Source organism: Perca fluviatilis, chromosome 17 (assembly GCF_010015445.1).
Source record: "Perca fluviatilis chromosome 17, GENO_Pfluv_1.0, whole genome shotgun sequence".
NCBI lineage: Eukaryota > Metazoa > Chordata > Actinopteri > Perciformes > Percidae > Perca > Perca fluviatilis.
This window is the reverse complement of record NC_053128.1, coordinates 669,622-696,600: the sequence shown is the minus strand read 5'-3', so window position 1 is coordinate 696,600 and position 26,979 is coordinate 669,622. Positions and strand designations below refer to the sequence as shown.

The following is a 26,979-nucleotide window of genomic DNA, read 5'->3' as shown; positions in this document are numbered from 1 at the left end:
ATTGCTTTATTAATTGGAGTCTGGTGGGTTTAGCGCTAGCAATCTTAGAGCTGTTTCGGGTTAAACAGAAATGTCTTAAAAAAGGTTTTAAAGGTCTATCTCTGTAGGGATCCTTTCCATAATGTTGTCAGACACTTAGAATATTAATCTGAGTCCGTCAGTGGTAAAACGAGCACTTTTGTGAAGGTAAATACAAGCTGGACAATTGCCCCAATAACTTACATTGTAGCTTGTTTCTCCACTGCCGACTGCAGCGATCTCTCTTAATACTGGACCAATGTCAAAGATTGTTGTTCCCATCAGTCACTTAGACACAAAAACATAGGGAAATATGGTTGGAAAAAACTGTAGTTATCCTTTAAGGGTGACTGCACAACGCCAAACGGATTGAAGAGCAAATCTCCCAAAAACATTTACACCACTACGTTCAAATATATTACAGGAGAAATTCTACTGTTGTTTATTTTGGAACCTTTAATTGTCACAGATGTGTTGATCTAGCGCACCAGTAATAGTTTCATCATCTTAGTTTTCCATCCGTGGATGTCCAAGTGGGTGTCTGGAGTGGGACTGTATGAGGAAGAAACCGATAAAAACTAAATGCTTTGGTCCATGCATGATCTATGTTGGCTGTTAAGGTTCATATATTCCAGAGCGCACGTGCTGTCTATCCGTTCTCCTTCCACAGTACTAAATGAATGCTATGGTCCGGCATGCTGGTGGCAAACACCAGTCCAGAGTCATTGTCCCCGTCCAGGCCGTTGAGCCAGGAGGTCACACCGGCCAGGAAGCTGGATCCCCGTTTGGACTTCCTGTAGGCTGGCAGAGGCCAGCGGCCCGAGATGGCCTCTGTCCTCAGGTCCATCACATACAGGAAGTGGTTGTCGAAAAGGAGCGCAAACACCTCGCCAAAGCTGAGCAGGGACAGGTTAGCTGGGTCCTGCGTTTTGATCACCCTAGGAACATGAAAACATGCTGTTAATATAACACTATAAACAGTAAACAGAGTGATGCATCAGAAAGTTTCTTCTTAAGAAATGATTCCAGCCGTATCAGCCCACCGTACTTAACTGTCAGGTGCTGTTACATTAATAAAAAGTCACAAAGGAAGATATTTTGTGGTCTCACTGTTTTTCAGCGCGTTTTTATACCATCAAATAACTAATAAAAACCAAACTGATCTGAAACATGAACATCAATGTGATCAGAACAACCCAATATGACAGAAACATCTTTGGGAAACATTAGTCTGACATGTACTTAGATTTTTGTGTTTGGCCCATGTCCAATCCACTAACATGGAGGGGGTAGGGCTTTTGACCTATACTACAGCCAGCCACAAGGCCATCCATATGTTTTGGCTTCAAAGCTGTCCCTCTTTATATACAGTCTAAGCGTCAAACTGAGAACAGAGGACAAAGACCATAAATGAAGTGTGGTAGAGACTCAGTTTTTTTTCTTTTCGTCTGGCTGTATATAACACATTTATCGAGGGCTTGAATGTAAAGGACATTTATTCATAAGTAACAGTTAGGCATTCTAAAACTCAAATGGCTGTTTTTACAATTCATTTATGAAATCAAATTTAGAATATTCATTGGCAGCTCTAATGCTCGTTAAGGTTCAGTCTGGCTTCTGACTTCGATATGATTGAAGGTGTTAAAGGTGAATGTTCTTCACTGGTACTGACGGATGGCAGTGCAGCTCAGACACTGCTAAAACCTTGCACTGGGTCACATTACGCAATCACTGATTCAGCCCTGACAACAATCTTTCAGTTGCCTTGGTGTTCCCCATTCTGGGTGCAATTTCTTTCCCCTTAACAGACCGTTCATAGTTTTAGACATCTCTTAGAACTAGAATTATGGTATATGAACGATAATCATAGGACGCCTGTTAATACTAAATAAACTAAGCAAACATACTTGTATGTCGGCCAATATTATCTTGAAAAGGCAATTTAGCACCGTCATAGCTCAAAGCTGTCGTCAGTTTACAGCAGAGATCTCTCATCATCCAGCTCAGCTTTAATCATGCAGCTGGCAAAACCAGCAGTGTCACAGCTCGCTTTACACTCACGCTTACCTGGGACCAAAAGACCATCTCTTTTCAAGTGACACAAGAAGCTGCACAAAACCTGAGCAAAAGCTCAAACCTGGACAGTGAACCTAGCCAATTTGGACACATTTAAAAACATACCCATTTTTGTTTTATTGTTATGCCATTTTAAAATGTGGTATGATTGTATTTATTACTGTTACACACCTTGTGACATCTGCTCTAAACTATACAAGAATCAAGAGGCAACCTCAGGTGCTGAAAAATGAAGCCAATGTGCCAAAGCTGCATTTCCTCAAATGGCCGCTCGAGACTGGTGACAACAGTGAGTCAGTCACCATTGACATCTATGCTGAAATGCCCAAATTTACAGCAGAAGTAACCATGTTTACAGCTTAGTACAAAAAGCAGATTTGGTCTCTACAGCTAGCTACATAGCTAGCTCAGCTTTGAGTGACAGGTGGGTGTGTCACATGTGGCAGACATAGACTGTGGGCTTCATTCACCCTGCCTCGGGTTCACCACATGCCCCCTCTTTGCACATCTTTGGTTTAGACTGGAGTTAAACGGAGTCAGCTGAGGCAAAGACGGCAACAGATAGAGCCAGCGTGAGCCGGCCACGTTGAGCTTCATGTTTCAGAAAGCTGTGGGTGACGTCACAGGGAGACTGCATCCATGTTTAGTACAGTCTATGACCAGCTACAGGGCAGCCATATATTTTACCTGAGAATCTCAAAACTGGCAAAGTCCCACTGATAGACTCCGAGGTCAGAGCTGCAGACGATGTAGCGTCCGTCAAACTGCAGGCGAGGCTGGAGGCTGATGCTGCGGTCCTCGGACACTGACAGTGTCTTCAAACATTTGCAGTTGATTTCTCTCCCTAAAGGCCAGACCTGCAGAGGGAACACACTTCAGGTAAAGCAGCTCACACATGAGAACATGAGACAAAGACAAGAGACGGCAGGAGACAGGACCTTTACCTTAATTTCATACTTATCAGCACTTAGGAGGATATAATCCCCAGGACTGTGCACCATAGATTCCACCTCACTTTTCTGTAGCAACACCTGATGGGAGATAACCGCATCAAACACATCAAGCACTGCATTACTCTGATCCTGTCAGTTTAGTTTGGGACTGCTGAGGAACTAACAACGTGACATTTATAACAAAATGAAACTGGGAACATGTCAGTATTAACTAAAACTATGCTTGAATAAGATCAAACTCATTTCCTAGAATGAGATGGCTGACCTTGGTGACCCACTCGGTGTGTCCCGTCAGAGTGTTGAGACACGCCCCAGCAGACAGAGCCCACACCTTCACCGTGAAGTCCGCGGAGCCGCTGACCAGCACGTCCAGTTCATCATTGTAGTCCACACTGAACACTGAGCACACACAACAAGGCTTTCAAAAGAAGGTGCGAAACCGCAAGATTCATCAAAATGCCATGATATCAAATAGGGTTGTACGATTTGGTGAAAACATCTAATTGTGATTTTGCGCCAGATATTGCGATTAAGATTCGATTCAGAACTTTTTCTTAAAAGTTTAGCTAACGTTCAATATTCCCTGTGTAACAGATATAACATGTCATGGAGCGTTCTAACGTGAGACACCATCTACACTGCTCTATGTTCTTATGGAAGGATGAGAACATGGATATGAATTGCAGCAATACTTGTTTTTCTTTAATAAGTGTGGAACATTGAGCAGTCAAACAGAACATTTATCACTAAAGATAAAGTTATAATAATAAACACTTCCAATAAAAAATATCAGTACTTTCCTGTAAACTGAAATGTGTGATCTGTCTCAGTTCAACAGCAGCATCTACACCTTCTACCATCATGTTAAATAAAGAAATGAATGACAAATCCACTGAAAATAGGATGTTTCTGTTAATAATCTGTGATATGTAACATTATTGCAGCATTTGAACAGTAAATACAATAATAAAAAGAGGAATAAAAAACGTTAAACCAAATGTTATACCAAACATTCAACTAAATATTGCTCATTCGATACATCCCGGTCTCCACTAATAGCTAATCACAATTTTTCCCATGTCGATTTGACAGCGATTAATAGTTTAGCCCTGACATCAAATGAATACATATGTTTACAAAATCTATCACACACTGGCCTGATCTCTGGCCTCTCCAGTCAAGCTTTCCAGTCTCCAGATGCTGCCAACGGTTTCAGGTTCCCTATTAGCACTGGGTTTAAATCCCAAATATTGCCAAATAGGCACTTTTTGCACCAGATCCTCCACCGTCTGTCGGTCAACTCTCATCACATGATAAGTACAAGCTTTTTTATTTGATGAATGTGGGCGCTAATATGCAAAAACCCAAATGGGTTTTATTTCCATTTAAAAACAAATCTAAAGGACAGTTAATGTTACTGTTGTCGTGTGTGATGGTTGTATGAGCGAACAGCGTGTAACGGGGTGTGTGGAGTTTATGATGCTGCTGCTGCAGCTCTGCGGTGGGGCGCCCTGATCTTCTCAGAAGTCCTTACAACTAGCTGCAGCCAGTGTTGTAGTACTCGGGATCGGTCACTTTTTTGAAGGTCTCGTCTCGGAATCGACCGCATTTTTACTCGGTCTTGTCTCGGTCTCAGATGAAGAGGACTCTGGACTTTATTTCCAGACCGCTCAAGACCACAACTGCACGGATATCACTAAATGATTTATGTGTTCACATCATTACTGTGATTGGATGTAAAACTTCTTGCTTTAAAATGCAACCAATAACTTGACTCATTTCTAATTTGAAATGGGTTACTGTTAACCCTAGGGGTGGTACAGTTCATGAAAAAACATCCGAACCGCTCGGTCCGCTTGTCTCGGTTCGGAGTGTGTGCCGCACGGTTCGACGCATGCGCAATGTAGCCTCGTGCCCGTCAGGTGCCCGTATGTGACCTCAGACAGCTGTGTTTCCCCCGCGAAAGAAGAGGTGTGGACAAGTTACCAACAAAATGTACAGCGAAAGACTGTGCAAAACATTTCAAGCCGTCCTGCAATCATCAATGTACGTCAATGTACGCTGTAACGTCTCTGCAGCGGGCGGGGCTGCTCAGTTCTCCCCGCGACTGACGCGCGCACACACAAACACACACACAAACACACATGGTGGATGCAGGAAAAAACGGAGATGAGACGTATACAGGAGGACCTGACAGCTACGCTCGTTATTGTGAGTGCAATGATAAGTCCAATAAGTACTTTATCAAACCATATGACTGTGTCCCAGCCCAAGCCAGGATAGGAAATTAACTAACAATGTAAACTGTTTTTATGTTTAACGTATTCTGACTTATTCAAAAGACGGAGCTTTAAGAGTTCCTCTCTCTTTCTTTTAAAGGATACATTTTTGTAAGAACTACACTGAAGTTGGCAGTTTGATAAATGCAAGTTATTTCAATTGATATTCTATAATATTTCAATCTTCATGTGCTAAAAAGGCACATTCCTGTAGATGGCAATACACATTTTCCTTTTTTTGCCAAATAAATGAAAAGCTTGTTGAAATCATCAATGTCTTCCCTCTTACTGTATCAAAATCTCACCTAGCTTTCCTCAGAGATGGTCCCAATAATCTGCTTAAAGTCAAGTCAAATTCAGTTTGTGCATGATTACATGATATAACTATATAATTATTTAATACTGTATCCTACATTGTGGATAATTAAGCTATATATCATATGCTGAAGTATATTTCTGGAGTGTTAAAGATTAAAAGAAAAAATAACTAGAACTGCAAGCAGTTATGACGGGGCCCAAGCCTCCGATGCCATTCGCCTCCGACGCCAGTCGTCCCCGACGCCCCGGGGAGCCGCGCAAGTCGCCCCCGATGACCCGCGAAGCTGCGCCAATGCGGGACCCGAAGCATTACGTAGGGGGGCAAACGTTGGTGAATATCGAGAGGTTTGATGCACGAGGTCTGGGGTACTCTGCCGTTGCAAATGTAGTGGTTAACAGTTCGTCTCCATGCATATACAGAGTAGCTTTAACAATTCTCTACTATAAACAAACCTCTTAACCCCCCTGACCACAGGGGACAGCAGAGAGAAATGAGAGAGCGACTGAGAGGGTGGAGGGGGGAGGCAGGTGTGGTGGTTGAAAGAGCAGGGGAAGTGGTCAAGTTGTTGTAAATGGTGTCATAGGCGCCGATTGATGTTTTCCTCCGTGGGTGCTCACAGGCGCACGTTGTTTAAAAAAAATAATAAGTAGTCAAAAGTTGTTTGCATTTCAAAACCTTAGAAAATGGACAGCGTCCGACACGAACACACGCGCCTATTAACTCGATAATAAAGCCGTAAAGTAGGCTTTCAACTCAGGACAGCGCCACTTCTCACAAATACAGATAGGATTGGAGATGAGAAGTTTAACTGACACGTAACCGTGATTAGCTTCGTGGGAAATTAAGAATCAATGCCATCGACATAACCAATCACACTATGACAGACTCTCCACTTAGCACCAACTGCAATGTTTAATTGCACGGTATTAGCTATTAGCTATTAGCTATTAGCGGTATTAGTTGATTTTGGATTGAAAAAGTGGGAGAAAAGAGTTACAATTGTCCACTGTGAAGGTTGTAGAATCTTTGTCAGGTGGGTTAGGAAGTTTGTTTACTGTAGAACACCAGGGGAGAACGCGAAAGCGAAAACCAAAACCTAACGGTAGGAGGTAAACATTAGTAATTTTTGAGAAGTGTGAGCTGCAAGCTCTGTGATACATTCCCATTGCAAATATTCCATTAACATTGATTAACAGGGCAAAACTCTTATACGTTGATTATAGCGCCCACTAATGGCCCATCTTTGCCAAATTCGGTACAAATCCTCAGAGCGGCATGCCGAACGAGCAACAGTTCTATATATATATTTGGAGTCATCCAGTGCAAAAACAAACCATTTGAACATTATAACTCATAAAGGACAAACTATTAACATTTCTTACACACAGTGTATCAATCTTGGTTTTAACAGTATGGATTAATTTCAGACCCGAACAACTCTGGACTTCTAGGGTGGATGCAAAACCTTCTGTAAGGGCTAGGAAGACAAAAAGAACACCAGCAGAAAGGGGCAACTGTTAGCTTTTAGCTCCAAAAGACCCTACGTTTTGACTATTTATAATTATGAAGTTATAAAGTTATGAATCAGAAGTGCCGTTTGGGGTTGTATACAACATGCTCGACCTCAGAAGGGGTTAAAAGGCCTAAAGTGATATATGTTGACTATAAGCGCCCCCTAATGGCCGATCTTCACCAAATTTGGTACAGAGCCTCAGACCGGCATGCCGAACGAGGATAACAAGTTTCGTGTTGATTGCTTTCACTGTGGCAGAGATATTACAATTGCAAATTCCCCATTTAAATGCATTGAGTTCTTGGCCAAAACACATAAACGTTGCTTATAGCGCCCCCTAAAGGCCGATCATGGCCAAAATTGGTACAGAACATCATATTGGTATGTTGAACAATGATCTCAAGTTATTTGCTGATAACATTCAATATGGCCGAAATATGATATGATATGTGTGTGGTAGCTAGGTAGTAAAATTAGTTTGGTCGTCAAATGCGCATACTTTAACGTAGCAAAATTCTTTCCATAACTTTTGGTCAGCTCTATCTGTAGATGTACAAGGTTTCGTGCAGATCGGTCTCACGGCCAAGGACGAGTTCGAAAAAGTTGGTTTTGCGCATTGTGCGATATTGCAAAAAAACGTTTGCGCAGAAATGGCCGTGGCCTATATCAGGTAATTCAGCTTGAATCAAAGAACACGTGGATGTAAGAATTTCTAATGTGAGATGTGTATTGTGGGAGTTAATGACAAAAATCCATTATAGCGCCACCTAGTGGTCCACATGTGTAATTTTTGGTAGGTGTGGTCCATGGCCCATTGACCATCTACCCTGTAAATTTAAAGCTGTTCACATTAATGTATTAAGCATAAAGAAAGGTATGCTAAGTGTAAGAGACGCTAGTGAAGCTAGCTAGCCAACGTTATCAATCTGTCTATGTATCACCCAAAGTGATTTAGCAAATATTAGCTATAAATATTAACTAGTTGTGTATACCAGATGGTAAAACATGGAAAAGGAGTGTGAAATAAATATGGTTAAGTTGATTTTATCCCCTTAGTGTTAGAATTTGATTTGATCATAGAAAGCAAAGGGAAATTCCTACACATAAAATTCACCTCTGCAATCCCTTTTTAATAATTTTATCATAGCCTTTCTCATGATATTCTTATGGCAATTAAAGATGTCAGTGAAGAAAAATCTTAATTAGCTTTCTGTGGGTGTTTTTTATAGGAATGCTTTTTTAGATCAGGGAACAGAGAGTAGAGCGTGGGGCTGAAAGGTGCCGGTGTTCATCATCACATTGTTAGAGGTTAGGTTTCCATTCGTGACGGACTGTGGTCTGCCAGTGAGTCCCAGAGTGTGGGGTTCAGGCCAAGATTGTACAGTTTGTGAGTTTGTCGGGGAGGACTGTAACGTGACTGGGCTCCTTTAAGGTTCTGGGATCATGGTGGTGGTGGATTTGCTGCAGGTTGGGACTGTGTCACGTGTGAAAGACAGGTTAAAGATGGAGGGGAGAACATCAGCCAGTTCCGTAGCATATCCGTTCCCTGGGCTGGCTGCCTTGGGGGTTCATTCTCCTCCGGACTTTGTGGACATCAGCTGACGAGCCTCCTCTGTGTTTCACTGTTGGAGGTCTCCAAGTGTGAACAGAATGTATTCAGCTGTTCAGGTAGGGAGATGGGGGTGTTGCTTATTTCCGTGGTGGTGCCCTTATAGTCGGGATGTGTTGTGGCCTTGCCACATGCGCCTGGCATCAGCAGCAGAGTTGTAGCCTTCCAGCTTCTGTTTGTATTGCTGTTTTGACTCTTGAATGGTTTGCTGTTTTATACTCCATCTACAGTAAATGCCTGATCTAAACACAAGAGAGCGAGCACACAGCATGTGTCATACCTGACTGCTCATCCAGGGCTTCTGGTTTGAGTCTGAATGCTCTTGTGTGGCTGCAGCTTTAAAACACACCGCAGGCTGTGTGTGCAAAACAGTCCTGCATTATGCTCTCAGTATCAGGACCAAAGTTTGACTACTCAGAGAGAGTCCGTAGAAAGATGTCTGCCATCTTGTACATTAGGGATCCACCCATACCGGTTTTTCAAGGCCGATAGTTAATAAAACAGATCATCGATATTTGGAACTGATATGCATTTACAGTAAAAATGAAAATCTTCCGAGTCAAATTTAAGATTTTGGAATGTTACAAACTCCAACACAAGACTAAGCAGTTATTTAGTAAATTAGAAACTTTGAACATAATCCCCAGTAACAGAGAGTCAGTCAGACTCAGTGGTGAGTTAAACCGAGGCAGAGGGACAGACACAACACTTTTTAATTCATTAACTTTATTGGTTATCGTACAAATAAAACACCGACACATAAGTTGCTAACTGCCAAAAAAATGCCCCAAATTGGCCAGGGCCGATAATTGGCCATACCACCTTCATGAGCCTCCAATGGAAAGACAGGGCGTTGGGGCATCATGTAGAGCTTGTGTGGGCCTACGTTGGCCCTGCAGCTGATGTGGCCAATGCCTAGATTTCTCCAGTTTGCTCCACAAAGGCCGGGCTGACGTCTAGTTGTTGTACTGGTGGCATGTCAGGTGGAAGGGAGGGATCACTGCTTGGTATCGGTTGTGCGAGCAGGACATCTCTAGTATTTATTCCTGGCTCAGAATGGGCCTTTGGGGTGACACATAGTAAGCTGGGGGTCTGGGGGTCCTGCCCCAGGAAATGTTGAGTGTCAAACACTTAATTCCCTACATTGTAATACATTTTTATGCATCAGTATTATATTAAGACAGTTTCATAACTGGTTAAAAACATGGTCGCGTTAAATAGTAGTCCGCTTCTGTGTTTTGGTACAGTTAGTTTTAACACCTGATGCGACCCGTATGGGAGTACACATGAACTGTTCTCGAGACTTGGGCACGGATCGAGTTCACACCCTGATGTGAGAGCCCCCCCTTACTGCATTAAATTCTATTATAAATATATTCTATTATATTTTTATATATTTGCCTCTGCCTCCTGAATTTTGTGTTTTCCTTCACATACATAAAAAGGCATTTCCCCGGGGCAGCATGGTCACCGGGAGAGTCCGGTACAGCCTGACTCTGCATGGTAAAACTGAGATCCCATTAGCACTAGCTTCACAGCGGAGCATCCAGGTCCAGTCAAAGTAATGCAGCAGCTGGCTTATCAGCGCCAGCCGCATGTGTAAAATATAGCAGTTGTGGATGAGAGGGGGGTTGCCCGCTGGAAGTCAAAGACGTTTAGCCAGCGGCTAAAAACTCTTTGTGGGGCGCCAAATAATTATCTATGCAGGAAAACCCCTGCACATATGTTTTTTGTATACCTGAGTACACTGGGTTGAAATGTGCTATATAAAGAAAGTGTTGCTTGCTTATTACTCCAAACAGTCCAGAACAGATATATTTGCTACATTTACACCAACCTGCTCCAGTGTGGCCACGGAACTGCTGGATTTTAGCACCTGTGCTCCACTCCCAGCATGCCATAGTGTTGTCAAAGGACCCAGTCACCAGCTTCTGTTCATCAAATTTCACGGTGGCGCAGGTGTGTGTCTGAATTCCATAAATGCACTGCCCAGTGCGCACGTCCCATAATTTGGCAGAGAGGTCATCGGAGCCTGAAAACAAGAGGGCATCTCGGTTATGGCTGCGAGCTGTGACACACCTATAGCAGCCCATCCAGACAGACACAGTGACATGGGTCAAACCTGCAACAAACTGCTCTGTCTGAATAGCTTAATGTGCAGCGGCCCCTCCTTTTTACATTTTCATCATTTTAAATGTTGTGTTAAAGGAAGCCATGCCTCAGTTTGGGCATGTGTTTTTAAAGACGAAAGCCATGGATTCCATCACCTGTTATAAACGCTATGAGATGCTAGCAAAGCAACACGGGACAGAAAATAAGCACAGCAGAGACGACCAATAGGTTAACTGTATACCTTTACAGTTACGGCTGAAAATAACAACAGAACTAACTAGTTTGCCGATTTCACAAATCTCCACAATTCAAATCAACGGCCAGTTATCTACAGGAAGCGATTGTTGTGTTGGGTCTATTCTGTAACTGTGTTGTAGTTCCAGACTACACACTAATTCCAAGCAGGCTTTGAGGCGGTAGTAGCTTTAAGGGTCTGAATTTTGGATTACTATTATTCATATTAATAATTAAGGGTGTCACAATTTCAATTTTAAATCGAAATCGATCGAAATTAAGTCACAATCTTGAATATTGAATTTAAAAAATGGAATCGTCGATACTGCCACGCCCCCATGTCACGTCTGGCCGGCTTGTCAAGCAGAAAAAAACACACGTGTTGAAGTGCTGTGAGTCAGTCAACCTCCTGTAACGTAGCTACAGCCAATCAAAAGATAGCATGGTAACTGCAGATGCTGGAGACACAGAACTTGAGCCCCCTCTTCTTTCACTGAAGTGTGTGAAAGTATTTTGGATTTCCAGTGAGTTATGTTGACAACGTTCGCATTGTCGACAAAAAAGCTACAGTTTTCAAGCTCTGCTATGTGCATGTACCATATTCTGTGTGTTTCCCATTGTACATTAGCCTAGCAGCTAGCGGATATTCCTTCTGCTTATAGCTTTATCCCAACAAAACTGCAAGGTTGAATTTCAGCCTGCGTGCACATTTTGTAGCCTAAACAGAGCAGCTTATATTGGTTATATTAGAGAGAGCAACAGGTTAGGGGACTGCCAAGTCGCCCTCTCTGCCTGCTCAACTGCTGTGCTGGCTCGATGGGGTTTTAAGCCCCCAACTAAGCCTTCAAGGCAGCGTTGCGACCGTCGTCTTCAACCATAACCATTGCCTAATCCTAGTGTGACGTTGGGGGCTTTAACAGCAAACTCCGTGTGCTGAGCGTCTGCCCTCAGGATTGTCGGTAAACTTCTTTCTTTCTTTCTTTCTTTCTTTCTTAACAAATTGTCAAGTTTCCAATTGACTGAAGATATGTTATTGTTACATTATGTTGTTAATGAAGGTTTTAAAATTTGACAATGTAATGTGGTACATTGCGAACAAAGGTCAGATATTATATTACATACAAGTCTAGTCTAAAAATGGCATAGCAACCTGTGCTTTTAAAAAAAAAAAAAATAAATAAAAAAAAAAAATCGAGAATCGAATCGTGACCTTAGAATCGAAAATGTAATCGAATCGAGGATTTGGAGAATCATGACACCCCTATTAATAATATACTATTTTAGTGTTTTTTCATCAACAATGTTGTTTAATGACATCAGTGCCATCTTGTCTCAGGCCTCGTCCACACATTTAGGTCACTGTCAGCACAGCTCTTGGAACTCTGGCCGGAACAGACGTTCAGAACCGCTGGTTGTGTGTTATCATGTCGACAGTTTTTGTCTTGTAACGTCAGAGAGTGCACCCTTATCTTCTTTGTTAGGCGGCACCTACAGGGTGCAAGGGTGTACAAGGCCAAATTTCTTGCAATGGTGCTGGTTCAAGTGCTGGTAACAGGCTTGCTAGCAGGACTTTTAACACTTAAATGTGCAGTTACTCTTCCATTGTATTGAGGAACAGAGGCATCAGAATGCTATGTAGCTCACTGCTACATAATCCAACACTGCCATAACAACATCGCCAGTCTTGGACGAGACTGTCGGACTTCTAGTTGGTGGCAGTCTCTTGACAGCGCTTCAGTTGTGTTTGTGCGTTTTCATGTGGAGACTTTTCTAAACAGTGCATGTATGGACAGGATTTTTTTTAGAGAAAAACTCAAAATACCTGTATACATGTGGACAAGGCCTTAGTCATGGAAAGAAAAGGTTGTTGGCGAATATTTTAAGTAATAGTTTTTGTTACAAAATGAACATTGGCAGTAACATCAGTAAATCAGTCTGCATTTCTCTCTAAATGATTATGAGTGTTTCTTCTAGTATCTGTTGTCCACATCTGCTTTTTGCTGTATGAAAAGCTTCTCCGTCAGTTCATTAAATCTCTGCAGACATCTCAAGGCATCAGGAGGACACAAAGTGTGCAGCCGTTGCTTTAAGAAGTGCTGCAAAAGAGTGCATCTCCCTTGGAAATGGCCACACAGTCTGTGTGCCCGAGGCCTACCACTTGGCTACTAAAGCCTGTCCATTTTGCGGTTGCGTAATTAAAATAGGGCTGAATTAATCAAACAATAGCCCCTTTTCACAGCAGACATTTTAGCTTGGCATAGCAGGAATAAATAACATTAATCAAAGCCCCATTCCACTGAAGCATCGCAGTAAAGCTTATACAGTAAGTGAGCTAGCAAGTACAATATAAGGCCCCTGAAACTGACACACAATGGACCTGCTAGTCTGGTGTCTGCTGGATGTGTAAACAGGCAACTGATTGCAAACACACAAAAAGTTACAAGGTGAATCAATGAATGCAGCGATTGGATGCCATAACATAAGCATTGGTTCAGTGTAATACAATAAAACAGCCTATGTATGTTGAGGTGTTGATTCAAAGCTATGGTCATAGTATGGTCAGCCTTTGCCACATAGAAAGTGAAGGCGAGCCCCAGCGTACCTGTGCAGAGGAGGCCGTCCTTATAGTAGAGGGCGTAGACCCGAGCACTGTGGCCAATCAGGGACGATGTCTCAAATGCCTCCTGATCCTGCAGCTGCACCATGCGCAGTTTAGCCTTCAGGTAGACCCCCTTCCAGTGGGGGGCTTCCTGAATGGACTCGTCAATCCTCCAGCCCAGCTCCCGACACACACCCTGCCACACCTCTGTACACGAGTTGATCACCTGCAAGGAGACAAATGCTCATTGGAATGTTGGAACACTTCCATGGCTGCAGTTTTGTTGAGGTCACAGAGAGTCACGGTTGGTTTCAAGTGTGGTTATAGTTTTTCAAAACTTCATGCAGACAGCGTTTGCTGCGATATGATATTAATGGCGAGCCGAAAGCAGTTGCGGTGCTGTTGACGTTACACTTCCTCTTAGACAAGCAAACAGAACGGTGGTTTCTCTGCCTTGATGACTGACTGACAGGCTGAGCTTGCAAGGCAAGGCACTTTTAATAATGTTACTCTGAGTGAGCAGTTTTACCAGAATTTTTTAATTTTGATAACTGTTTTGATTCACAATTAAGGTGGAAAATAAAAGCTTTGCGTTTAATGTATTTTTGTTGATGTTGATATGGATTTTAAAACATATGGTATCGAAAAAAGTATCGTTAGGAACCGGCATCGAAACTGAGGTATCGAAATTGGCACCGGATCGAAAGATTTTGAACGATACCCAGCCCTAGTGCTGCGGTTGGACTAAAATGGTTGTATTGAGAGGGGACTCATTAACTGCCTACCCTTCTCACTCATGACTGTAACTTTATAACACAATGATAATGAGCCACAACTAACTTTCTTCATTACCATTAAACACCACGGCACACAACAATTTGTGACACAAAAAACTATTTGTAAAACAAATAGGGCTGGGCAACGATTAAAAGTTTTAATCACGCTTAATCGCATGATTTCCCTGATTAATCGCATTGTTATAGGCAAAATCCTCACGGATCCTCACGGATGACTGAGCTTCTCACCCTATCTCTAAGGGAGATGCCAGCCACCCTCCTGAGGAAACCCATTTCGGCCGCTTGTACCCTGGATCTCGTTCTTTCGGTCATGACCCAGCCTTCATGACCATAGGTGAGGGTAGGAACGAAAACTGACCGGTAGATCAAGAGCTTTGCCTTCTGGCTCAGCTCTCTTTTCGTCACAACGGTGCGATAGATGGAATGTAATACCGCACCTGCTGCGCCGATTCTCCGACCAATCTCCCGCTCCATTGTCCCCTCACTCGCGAACAAAACCCCAAGGTACTTGAACTCCTTCACTTGGGGTAAGGACTCATTCCCTACCTGGAGAAGGCATTCCATCGGTTTCCTGCTGAGAACCATGGCCTCCGATTTAGAGGTGCTGATCCTCATCCCAACCGCTTACACTCGGCTGCGAACCGATCCAGTGAGTGCTGAAGGTCGCAGGCCGATGATGCCATCAGGACCACATCATCTGCAAAAAGCAGCGATGAGATCCCCAGCCCACCGAACTGCAACCCTCTCCCCACCCTTTTTTCGATATCCTGTCCATAAATATTACAAACAGGATTGGTGACAAAGCGCCCCTGGCGGAGGCCAACCCTCACCGGAAACGAGTCCGACTTACTGCCGAGAACCCGGACACAGCTCTCACTTTGGTCGTACAGAGATTGGATGGCCCTTAGTAGAGACCCCCTACCCCATACCTCCGCAGCACCTCCCATAGTATCTCCCGGGGACCCGGTCATACTTTCTCCAAATCCACAAAACACATGTAGACCGGTTGGGCATACTCCCAGGCCCCTCCAGGATCCTGCGAGAGTGAAGAGCTGGTCCGTTGTTCCACCGACCAGGACGGAATCCGCATTGTTCCTCCTCAACCTGAGGTTCGACTATCGGCCGAACCCTCCTTTCCAGCACCTTGGAGTAGATTTTACCAGGGAGGCTGAGAAGTGTGATACCCCTGTAATTGGCACACACCCTCTGGTCCCCTTTTAAAAAGGGGAACCACCACCCCAGTCTGCCACTCCTTTGGCACTGTTCCAGACTTCCACGCAATGTTGAAGAGACGCGTGTCAACCAGGACAGCCCCTCCACACCCAGAGCCTTGAGCATTTCTGGACGGATCTCATCAATCCCCGGGGCTTTGCCACTGTGGAGTTGTTTGACTACATCAGTGACTTCCGCCTGGGAAATCGACGACAATCCCCGTCATCCTCCAGCTCTGCCTCTAACATAGAGGGCGATTAGTCGGATTCAGGAGTTCCTCAAAATGCTCCTTCCAACCGCCCTATTACCTCCTCAGTTGAGGTCAACAGTGTCCCATCCTTACTGTACACAGCTTGGATGGTTCCCTTCGCCCCCTGCTGAGGTGGCGAACAGTTTTCCAGAAGCACTTTGGTGCCGACCGAAAGTCCTTCTCCATGTCTTCTCCAAACTTCTCCCACACCCGCTGCTTTGCCTCTTTCACGGCAGAGGCTGCAGCCCTTCGGCCCTTCGGTACCCTGCAACTGCCTCCCGGAGTCCTCTGGGATAACATATCCCGGAAAGACTCCTTCTTCAGTCGGACGGCTTCCCTGACCACCGGTGTCCACCACGGTGTTCGTGGGTTACCGCCCTTGAGGCACCTAAGACCCTAAGACCACAGCTCCTCGCCGCAGCTTCAGCAATGGAAAATTTGAACATTGTCCACTCGGGTTCAATGCCCCCAGCCTCCACAGGGATGCACGAAAAGCTCCGCCCGAGGTGCGAGTTGAAAGTCCGTTGGACAGGGGCCTCCTCCAGACGCTTCCCAATTTACCCGCACTACACGTTTGGGCTTACCAGGTCTGTCCAGAGTCTTCCCCCCCCCTGACCCAACTCACCACCAGATGGTGATCGGTTGACAGCTCCGCCCCTCTCTTCACCAGAGTGTCCAAAACATACGGCCTCAGATCAGATGAAACGATTATAAAATCGATCATTGACCTTTGGCCTAGAGTGCTCTGGTACCACGTACACTTCTGAGCATCCCTATGTTCGAACATGGTGTTCGTTATAGACAATCCATGACTAGCACAGAAGTCCAACAACAAACAACCACTCTGGTTTAGATTAGGGAGGCCGTTCCTCCCAATCACGCCTCTCCAGGTGTCTCCATCATTGCCCACGTGTGCGTTGAAGTCCCCCAGCAGAACAATGGAGTCCCCCACTGGCGCCCCATGCAGGACTCCACTCAAGGTCTCCAAGAAGGCCGAATACTCCAAACTCCTGTTTGGTGCATATGCACAAACAACAGTCAGAGTTTCCCCCACAACTCTCGCGCGAGGGAGAGCGACCCTCTCGTCCACCGGGTAAACTCCAACGTAGCGGCGCTCAGCCGGGGGCTTGTTAGTATCCCCACACCCGCCCGGTGCCGCACACCCTGAGCAACTCCGGAGAAGAAAAGAGTCCAACCCCTATCCAGGAGTACGGTTCCAGAACCGAGACTGTGCGTAGAGGTAAGCCCCACCAGATCTAACCGGTAGCGCTCCACCTCCCGCACCAGTTCCGGCTCCTTCCCCCACAGAGAGGTGACGTTCCACGTCCCCAGAGCCAGCGTCTGTTGCCCGGGTCTGGTCCGTCGAGGCCCCTGACCTTCACTGCCACCCATGTGGCAGCGCACCCGACCCCAGCGGTTCCTCCCACAGGTGGTGGGCCCATGGGCTGGAGAGATGGGAGCCACGTAGCTTGTTCGGGCTGTGCCCGGCCGGGCTCCGTGGCAAACCCGGCCACCAGGCGCTTGCCGACGAGCCCGCCGTCTGGAGCCAGGCCCAGACGGCGGGCTCGTCGGCGAGCCCCGGGTCCGGGGCCCCGTGTTTCCTCTGGGCAGGGTCACTCCATTTCTACCTTGTTTTTCCATTGGGGTTTTTGAACCATTCTTTGTCTGGCCCCTCACCTGAGACCACTTTGCCTTGGGAGACCCTACCAGGAGCACAAAGCTCCAATAATGAATTCAAAAGTAGTGTATAGTGCAATTTTATTTTAAATGTTCTGCCATATGAACGAAAGTGCCATAACATTTGTTCTGCAAACACTTAACATCAGCATTTTGTTTATACAGTAGCAGTTAAATACAATATTTAGTGTAAATCTCAACTTAAACAATGTAATCAAAGCAAATACAAAATTAAAGCTTATTGCCACTGCATTCATGTTATCCTTTTTGTTATATATAAAATAAAACTGCCCACAAAATCCTGAGCCAAAATCATAACATTAAAACAGGCAATTTCTGAGATAACAGCAGAAACATTTGTTTTCTTTTATCAGGGAGTAGCATAACCAGTCTATGTCCAGTACCAAATGTCCCTGTTATAACCAGTCTATGTCCAGTACCAAATGTCCCTGTTATAACCAGTCTATGTTCAGTACCAAATGTCCCAGTTATAACCAGTCTATGTTCAGTACCAAATGTTCCTGTTATAACCAGTCTATGTCCAGTACCAAATGTCCCAGTTATAACTAGTCTATGTCCAGTACCAAATGTCCCTGTTATAACCAGTCTATGTTCAGTACCAAATGTCCCTGTTATAACCAGTCTATGTTCAGTACCAAATGTCCCAGTTATAACCAGTCTATGTCCAGTACCAAATGTCCCTGTTATAACCAGTCTATGTCCAGTACTAAATGTCCCTGTTATAACCAGTCTATGTTCAGTACCAAATGTCCCAGTTATAACCAGTCTATGTCCAGTACCAAATGTCCCTGTTATAACCAGTCTATGTCCAGTACCAAATGTCCCTGTTATACCAGTCTATGTCCAGTACCAAATGTCCCAGTTATAACTAGTCTATGTCCAGTACCAAATGTCCCTGTTATAACCAGTCTATGTTAATAAAATTTTTTAAAGAAAAAAAAATTTTTTTTTTTTTTTTTAAAAAAAAAAAAAAAAAATTTTTTTTTTTTTTAATTTTTTTTTTTTTTTTAAAAAAAAAAAAAAAAAAATTTTTTTTTTTTTTTTCAATATAAAAAAGATATTCGAACGAATATTAGCCAGCCCTTAATATTCGAACCTGTTATGGGCATTATTTTTTGTAAATGCGTTTGCTTGTAAACGTTGTTTTCAGTTCAGATTCCGAGGCTTTTTCACGCATTTCAAAATGTAACTACACGTCGCGGCGACGCACGTCTCTCGGCCGTGGCTCGGTAGCGGTGCATTCACCCCTAATTCTCAAAGAAGGTGGCTGGCCCAGGGCCAGACCAGCTCAGCGGCGTCTTTCTCCCGTCGCGTTCCGCTGTCTCTCCTACCTACACCAGCGCCGCACCCTGTCCATTCTCCCCTTCCTACCTGCCTGCTCAGTGCTGCTGCACATGAGAGAGCACAGAGGGGGGGGGGGCTGCTCCTCAGTCACAACAGCAAAGAAGAGGTGACTGTTTCGGCGGCCACAGGAGAGAAATACGACGACTGTTATTTTAAAGAAAAGCCGCTGTCTTTTCTACAGAAAGTCGCCAGATTAGTTAGCTTTTTTGTGAAAAAAAGTCGCTAATTGGCAACACCGCCCACACACACACACACTGGCTCGATGCACACACCAGCACACGAGTATAAACATCAGACCACTTACGTAGGCTACGGTGAAAGCTCCGAACTTCCTGTCGAAAGCACACTGTGTGTTTAATCCAGGGTCTGACTTAATTTTTTTTTTTTTAAATGAAGGCATTTAATGGTCAAAATATTATTCATAAATATTCGAATATATTCGAATATTAATATTAATATACAAACGAACTTCGAATATGATTTTTGGGCAAAAGTCAAAGCCCTATCTCTCACACGCTGCATCTAACGTAGTCTGTCAACGCCTTGCGCCACTGTTTGGTTCGTTGAATGATTTGCTGGTATCAACGGTGTGTATTGCATTTAGGTGATATTTCAGACTGGAAGTACTCCGGTGATAAGAAAATTCAACTTTGCAGTGGTTACAAATAACTTTGGTTCTGTCGACTGCGCCGTCTGGAAGAACTTTAAAATGAAAATGGCCAAGCAAAAGTTCTGTACCCTTCTCCATGTTTGTTGATTTGTTTATCCGCCAATTCTTTTCTTTTCCATTTCCTGTAAGCGCGGCAGCAGTCAGTGAGCAACAGACTTTTACAATAATAAAAGAAATAATAAAAACGGCGTTAATGCGCGATAAAATAATTGTTGTTAACGCGATAATAACGCGTTAACTTGCCCAGCCCTAAAAACAAATAATTATACATTTAAAAACTTACGCCAAACAGCATGCTGGGTAACACTATAGCTGCTAGCTAGCCAGGTAGCATAACAGTCTGTTAGCAGCTGAGAAAGGCTTCGTGATTACTGTACATTGAAGAACAGAAAAGAGAGATGGAGAATGAAGAAAAGAGACCAGAGAGTTTGCTCTCAAGTGACTCAGTCTGCTGTTCAAAAGTTTTTTGGTTTTAAAAGATCTGATGTAATTCAACTAGAGATGCACCAATTAAACTTTCTAGGCCGATTCCGATTTTTCATCGAGTTTGACCAGCCGATACCGATTAAATCTTTTCTAACCACTTTACAGCACACACAAATATTTATTTTCCATCTTTTCTTTAATAGAAAATTTTACATTTTCCATAGAACATTTCTTGAACAGATAATCGATCACTATAAAATAGAAGTATAAATTACTCCTGGTGTGGGAAATTAACACACATTTAAAGTGCAATGTTATGGAAGAATCATTTTCTTCTTTTCACATCCAATATCCAACTAAATTCTTTTTATATATTTAGCAAACTAAACTATATGTATGAAAACAGGGAAAACAGGTAATGGCAATAAAATAATATATAAATAACAAACAAAAATAAAATAAATATAGCCTTAATGCAGTATAAAGATATTTCTCAAAACACACATGTATCCCCACTAACCTGGAAAGTGTTTTAAACAGTAACATTAATACAGCGTGTCGGAGGAATACAGCGTCTCCTGCAGCGGGGCGTCGGAGGCAGAGGGACCACAGCGCTTGCTAACGTTAGCTTCTTGTCTCATCTGGGGTCTGATAAACAGTAAATTCATCAAAGTCAGTGTGCCCAACGCTATTTTCCAATAAACTGCTCTGTCATATTTCACGGGACCCACGTGAGTGCGGTTTTCATGTTCCAGTTTTTCAGCCTCAGAGGGGAGAGAAAGAGCGGCTGACTGTTCACCTGAGATCAGTAGAGCAGACGGCTCTGCAGAGTCGTGTATAATTACGACTTTATGACATTTCATAAACAGCTGATTGAGCGGCAGTGCGCCGCTGCTACATGCATATAGCGGAAACCCTACATGTGCACGTGTGGTGCTGATGTTGCGCGATGTTAATCATGTGGCGCCCGAGTGAATTTGACCGGCATAAAATCTGCATATGTCAGCTGACCGGCAGGTCGCCGGTCATGGCCGAAGACATGAAAATCGGCCAATTCCGGTCACCGGCCGGTCAATCGGTGCATCTCTAAATTCAACCACTGTTGTTGCCGGTCATGTTAACTAAAGCCGTGTTTCAACCACAGGAACTTTGCCCCGGAACTCAGAATTCTGAAGAACTCGTAGTGTTTTGACCGCAGGGACCAGGGGCTACATTAAAGGCGCACTATACAAGATTTGTACCTTAATATAACAGCTTCGAAGTCAATTCGGTGGTAAACAAACTCGTAATAGGGCGAATCATCCCGATAGCAAAGCAGGGTTGGTAGGTGGCGCCGCGCCAAATCTCGCGAGAATCACAAATTGCTTTACTACTATCGGTTATGCCAACATCCGCCAGAACCTTTTGGACATCGGTGAACAGCACCAGATATCTATTTTGAGTGTCTTTCATTAAAAGCACAACATCCCAGACGACATAGCGAGACCGCTGGGCTCTCAGTGGATTGTTGTCAGGTCTAGGAGGCGCCGCAGACGGAGGAGGGAGAGGAATAGTCGCAGGTCCGGTGTTACGCTAAGGCTAGCATAGCACACAAGCCATCTCTACCGAGCCTGTATCTCTCCAATGCCACATCCCTGGTGCATAAAACGGACGACTTGGAATTACAACTCGCTGGAAATCGCTACGTTCGTGACTGCTGGGTTTTGATTTTCACTGAAACCTGGCTTCATCTGCTCTTAAAAAGACACTTCCTGAACATGGACAAAAACTAAAAAAGTAACGACCAGAAAATCAACAAGTAACATCAGTAGGCAATAATCGATTATGGTCTGTCATTGCATCCATGCAGAAGCGTCCACGTCCGCATCGCGATGCATCGATGCAATGATTCATTTCAACACCCCTACGTCGAACTGCTGGTATATTATCATGCATTCCTCACAGTGGAAATGCAGCTTGAGCAGCAGCTCGAATGACAGACTGTTCATAACAAACTGTAGCGTAGTAAGAGATGCAGCGAGATAACAAGGTTTTAGGCCAAAGCTATGGAAATATAAATAATGCATACAGTGCAAGATGGAAGACGGATTTTGGCAAATTCAGACCCTAATACAGTCCATCTGATTCCAACTTATAAGACTGTCTCTAAGCAGTAAAACACAGACTAAGACAGTGAATGTATGGTCAAAGGACAGCACAGAGATACTTCCTCTGCACCAACTGGGGAGTTTTTCATGGGTATTGATGATCTGAAACCATTACAGATATTCAATTTTGTGCGGATTGTGTGGTTACCAAGAAGAACATTACAGTATATCCTAACAATAAAGCTAAAGAACCAGAGAGATAAAGGACCGCATCAACCGGAAACAAATGGCTTTTAGAAATCACGACAGTAAAACAGTGCAGAAGCAACTCAATCAGTTACTGAGGAATGCAAGAAGAAAACACAAGGACATCATCCAACAGAGTTTCATCTCCATGGACTTAAAAAAAGCTCAGGACTCTGCGAAATCGTCTACCAACATGACCACACAAACCAAGCGCCTCATAACAAATAATGAACTGAAAAAAGCAAATGAACTTGATGATTGTATTCTTGGGTTTGAGACACAAAACATTTCTCTGGAATGTAAATGTACTACTGACTATTACAACTACTGATCCCTGTTCAAGATTAGTGAAATTCATGTATGCAAAAGGAAATCTACAGGCCCTGAAGGCATCTCTTTGCTGGGTGCGTTTCCCAGCGCCCGCTGGATTTACACACTGTTCCTGCCGCTATTGTTCTAATCTTACAGAAAATAATGATTATAGACTGGTGGCTTCAACTTCAGTTGTCATGAAATGCTTTGAAAAATACATGGAGTCATTATTGAAAGCGGAGATACGTTCTGAATTGGATCCACTACAATTTGCTTATAGGCAGTATGTGACCAGTTGGGATGCTTTGAATCACTCACCATGCATCTGACTGAACTACTCTGATTGTCCCTACACTGTTAGGCTACTACATCGTTTTACACATATTGTGCATTACCTGGATTATTAAATGAGGAGTTTACAAATATATCTTTAAGTACAGACGCCAATAACAATTTCACTGACAAAGTGTTTGACTGATCTGTACACAGTCTGAATAAAGGTTTTTGGTCCACGCGAGGGAGCAACGGAGAACATGGGAGGGAAACAAGGATACATTTAAGACAAATGAGAAGATTACTGAAGCACCCATGACTACAGTACTATATTCACCATAGGGTGGCACAATATATTGTTTTTTTTAATCGTCACCGCAATATCAACTTCTGCAAAAAAACACATCGCAAAAGGCTGCGACATATCGCGATGGACACTCATAAAACTGCACTGTAAAATATAACTGTCATTCCATTTTTTAGTGCTGCCTATATAGTATATATTCAATTATATATTCAATTCAATGTTCAATTTGTTCAATAAAAGAATGCTGGAAATAATTTCCTTTCATTGGTTTTAACTCCAACAACTGTTTTTGTATTTTAGCAGAATACTGAAAGTAGCAGAACTGAGCACACTTTAATATCTGTTTATTTATGGCAAGTTATATCGTTATCGAGATATTCAACAACGATACTGCATATGGCATGTTTCCCTCATATTGTGCAGCCCTAATCCACCTTTAGCGATACATATCACATATAGGATATTGACCTTATTCCACTGTTTGCAGACCAGGCAGCAGGTGAGCAGGGTCTCGGGGTCCAGCCAGTGCAGCAGGTAGAAGGCCAGCTCCAGGGGGAGGAGGCGAAGGAAGTCCCTCTTCAGCAGCGTCTCCAGCCCGTTGGACAGGTGGCGGAGCTGCACGGCTCCGCTCAGAGAGATCAGCTGGTCCAGAGACTGGTTGCGCTGCTGGTCGTTCAGGGTAAGGAAAGAGGCCGAGACGGACTGCAGCCAGCCCTCGAAGGCTGCCGTCTCCATGGCAACATGAGAGCCAGCTGCAACACCGACAGGAACGCCGCCCGGCCGCACGTCAGCTCATCATCCGTTCTGTAGGATCACAGGGTTAGGGTTACCATTCATAACCCCAGGGAGTCCCATAGGACGAGGATATTCAATATGCAATCATTCAAAAATAGACTTTGAGAGTAGGGCCGGGCAATATATCGATATTATATCGATGTCGATATATGAGGCTAGATGTCACCTTAGATTCTGGATATTGTAATATGTCTTTTCCTGGTTTTAAAGGCTGCATTACAGTGAAGTGGTGTCATTTTCTGAACTTACCAGACTGTTCTAGATGTTCTATTATCTGCCTTTTCCCACTTAGTCACTGTACCTACATTACTTATCATTATTAATCACAAATCTCATTGTATAGCTGGGCAATATATCAATATTATATCGATATTGTGATATGAGACTAGATATGACCTGTCTCTCTTAGTTACCTGTTATAGTTACGCTGTTATAGTTCTAGACTGCCGGGGGACTTCCTTCCTTTGACACACTGAGCTGCTCTCTCCTCTCCCTTTCTATTACTGTTTCTATTACTGTTACTATTACTATTACTATTACTATTTGTGTGCAGCCCGTCCCAGAAATGCTTGTTACTAATCCTAGCTTCTGGGGAGTTTACTCCCCGGAGTCCTTATGCTTTTTTTTCCCCCAGCGTATTTCCTTGGAGAACGTTGGCACCAAGACCCTGGTTGCAGTTGTCGCCGTGGTCCTGCTGCACTCCCTGCTGAGCTCAGCGATGCCCTGCAATGTCATTCTGCGTCCTGCTGAACCCTGCAGCTTCCCGCTACATCCAGTCACTGTTCCATTATTAATGTGACTACTATCGCCACTGTTCATCACACCCCCAACCGGCTCGTCAGACACCGCCTACCAAGAGCCTGGGTCTGTCCGAGGTTTCTTCCCAAGAGGGAGTTTTTCCTCGCCACTGTCGCACTGCTTGCTCTTGAGGGAATTACTGGAATTGTTGGAATTGTTGGGGCTTTGTAAATTATAGAGTGTGGTCTAGACCTACTCTATCTGTAAAGTGTCTCGAGATAACTTATGTTATGATTTGATACTATAAATAAAATTGAATTGAATTGAATATCGTCTTAGATTTTGCATATCGTAATATGGCATAAGTGTTGTCTTTTCCTGGTTTTAAAGGCGCATTACAGTAGAGTGATGTCATTTTCTGAACTTACCAGACTGTTGTAACTGTTGTATTATTCGCCTTTACCCACATTACTGATGATTATTTATCAAAAATCTCATTGTGTAAATATTTTGTGAAAGCACCAATAGTCAACACTACAATATCGTTGCGGTATCGATATCGAGGTATTTGGTCAAAAATATTATGATATTTGATTTACTCCATATCGCCCAGCCCTACCTCATTGTGAAGATATTTTGTTAAAGCACCAATCGTCAACCCTACAATATCGCCGAAATATCGACATTGATGTATTTGATCAAGAATATCGGGATATCTGATTTTCTCCATATGGCCCAGCTCTATTTGAGAGGCTATGGCAGTTTTACTTTAATCAAATTGTTATACTGTTGATTGATTGATTGATTGATTGATTGATTATTACTTGTGAAGGAACAGAGTGAGTGGTGAAATGTGAATGCTTAGTAACATGGCTTTATGTGATGTTTAACTGACTGTTTCATGACATCCAAATGTATCATATAGATGCAATATAATACATAATGTATCAACTAGTTACTTGACATCATTGAAATATATTGCATGACAACTATTCACAGAGAGCAAAACACCAACAGCATAATGTAAAAATAGAAATGACAGTCATAATTAGTGGGTCATCTCAGAGAATTAATAAATAATTAATGCATCATTTAAATCGTCTATCCAGTCAAACTGTCGATAATTAGCCGGTAAGAGTTTTAAATGTCATGTTTCAAATTATTGTGATTGAATACGTGTCTCACATGTAGCTAGTCCAACAGACCAAGCATTCACGATACGGTCCAGTATTCAGCGTAACGTTCCGAATGGATCACACTGTAATAGTTTGGTAAGCCAGAGAGAACATAGCACCAGATACAATGACTTATGGCTGTGTGGCAACATGACAGAAATAGCTGCAGTCAACTGCTGTCAGGTGATTACTTAGCATTTAGTCTAAGTTAACGTTAGCCACCTGGCTAGTTAGCAACTTTTGCAGCAACGTTAGCTAAGTAACACGACCGGTGCCACCCAAACAATCCGTGAACAGTGCCTGGTACCGTCAACGTTACTGCAGTGAATACAGTTCCGTGTGTAATGTCCACCAACCAGAGAGCTGCTGCAGGGAGTCTCTTTATCTTTCCCGGTCAGTCACTTCACATAGCCAACTGTTAGCTAGCTAGCTGTCGAAGCTAAGCTGTCAGGGCTGTCCCAGAAGTGACCTAGCTTCGTAGCTCCCGTTAGCTAACCACCATGATGAGAGTACGCTAACAGAGTGACGTCAGTCTTCTCTTCATTGTGTACGTGACGTCAGTAGAGAGCTAGAGAGCAGCCTCTAATGCCTCTGACAGCATATGGATGTCTAAAGACAACAGCCTATAGACAGCAACAGCCTGATGCTGAAAACCACAAGATAATGTAAACGCTAGTCTTGGCCTGGGCTCGAAACACCCTTGGCTTTGTCTTACAGGAGGCACCGTAGATGTAACATTTCCCGAAAACAACACGTAGTGAACATATTCAGAACATTAAGTCAAGTATAATTACTTCCTTCCTCCCATGTGTATCCGCTACACAAACACATACATTTTACTTTATTTTTGCTTTGCAGTTGCCTTGGAATTTTCCTCTTCATAGGACCTAACTCTCCTGTAAGACGACGCTGCGGGCTATTTTTACATCATGGCTGC

General features: G+C 43.5%; 1 protein-coding gene and 1 long non-coding RNA gene across 6 annotated transcripts in view; one reads left to right on the top strand and one right to left on the bottom strand.

The window, feature by feature from the left end:
* Window positions 1-23,887, top strand: part of LOC120545599 — a 72,697-nt gene extending 48,810 nt beyond the window's left edge. The window contains exon 3 of one of the 2 annotated variants that reach the window (XR_005636714.1): window positions 23,822-23,887. This is a non-coding gene — a long non-coding RNA (uncharacterized LOC120545599). The remainder of the gene's footprint in view (window positions 1-23,821) is intronic. The other variant, XR_005636715.1, reaches the window with a different exon arrangement.
* fbxw2 (F-box and WD repeat domain containing 2) lies at window positions 259-26,979 on the bottom strand. Of its 4 annotated transcripts, none has more exons than XM_039780100.1 (8): window positions 26,876-26,979; window positions 23,803-24,138; window positions 13,716-13,938; window positions 10,605-10,799; window positions 3,313-3,446; window positions 3,039-3,125; window positions 2,782-2,951; window positions 259-956 (listed from the first exon to the last, which is right to left on the bottom strand). In XM_039780100.1, the coding sequence occupies exons 2-8, from the start codon at window positions 24,067-24,069 to the stop codon at window positions 668-670; spliced, it is 1,365 nt and encodes a 454-aa protein (XP_039636034.1). In that variant the 5' UTR covers window positions 24,070-24,138; window positions 26,876-26,979; the 3' UTR covers window positions 259-667. The 4 variants fall into 4 exon arrangements, with proteins under 4 accessions (XP_039636034.1, XP_039636033.1, XP_039636036.1 ...); XM_039780099.1 differs by lacking the exon at window positions 26,876-26,979 and adding an exon at window positions 26,399-26,740; XM_039780102.1 differs by lacking the exon at window positions 26,876-26,979 and adding an exon at window positions 26,053-26,367.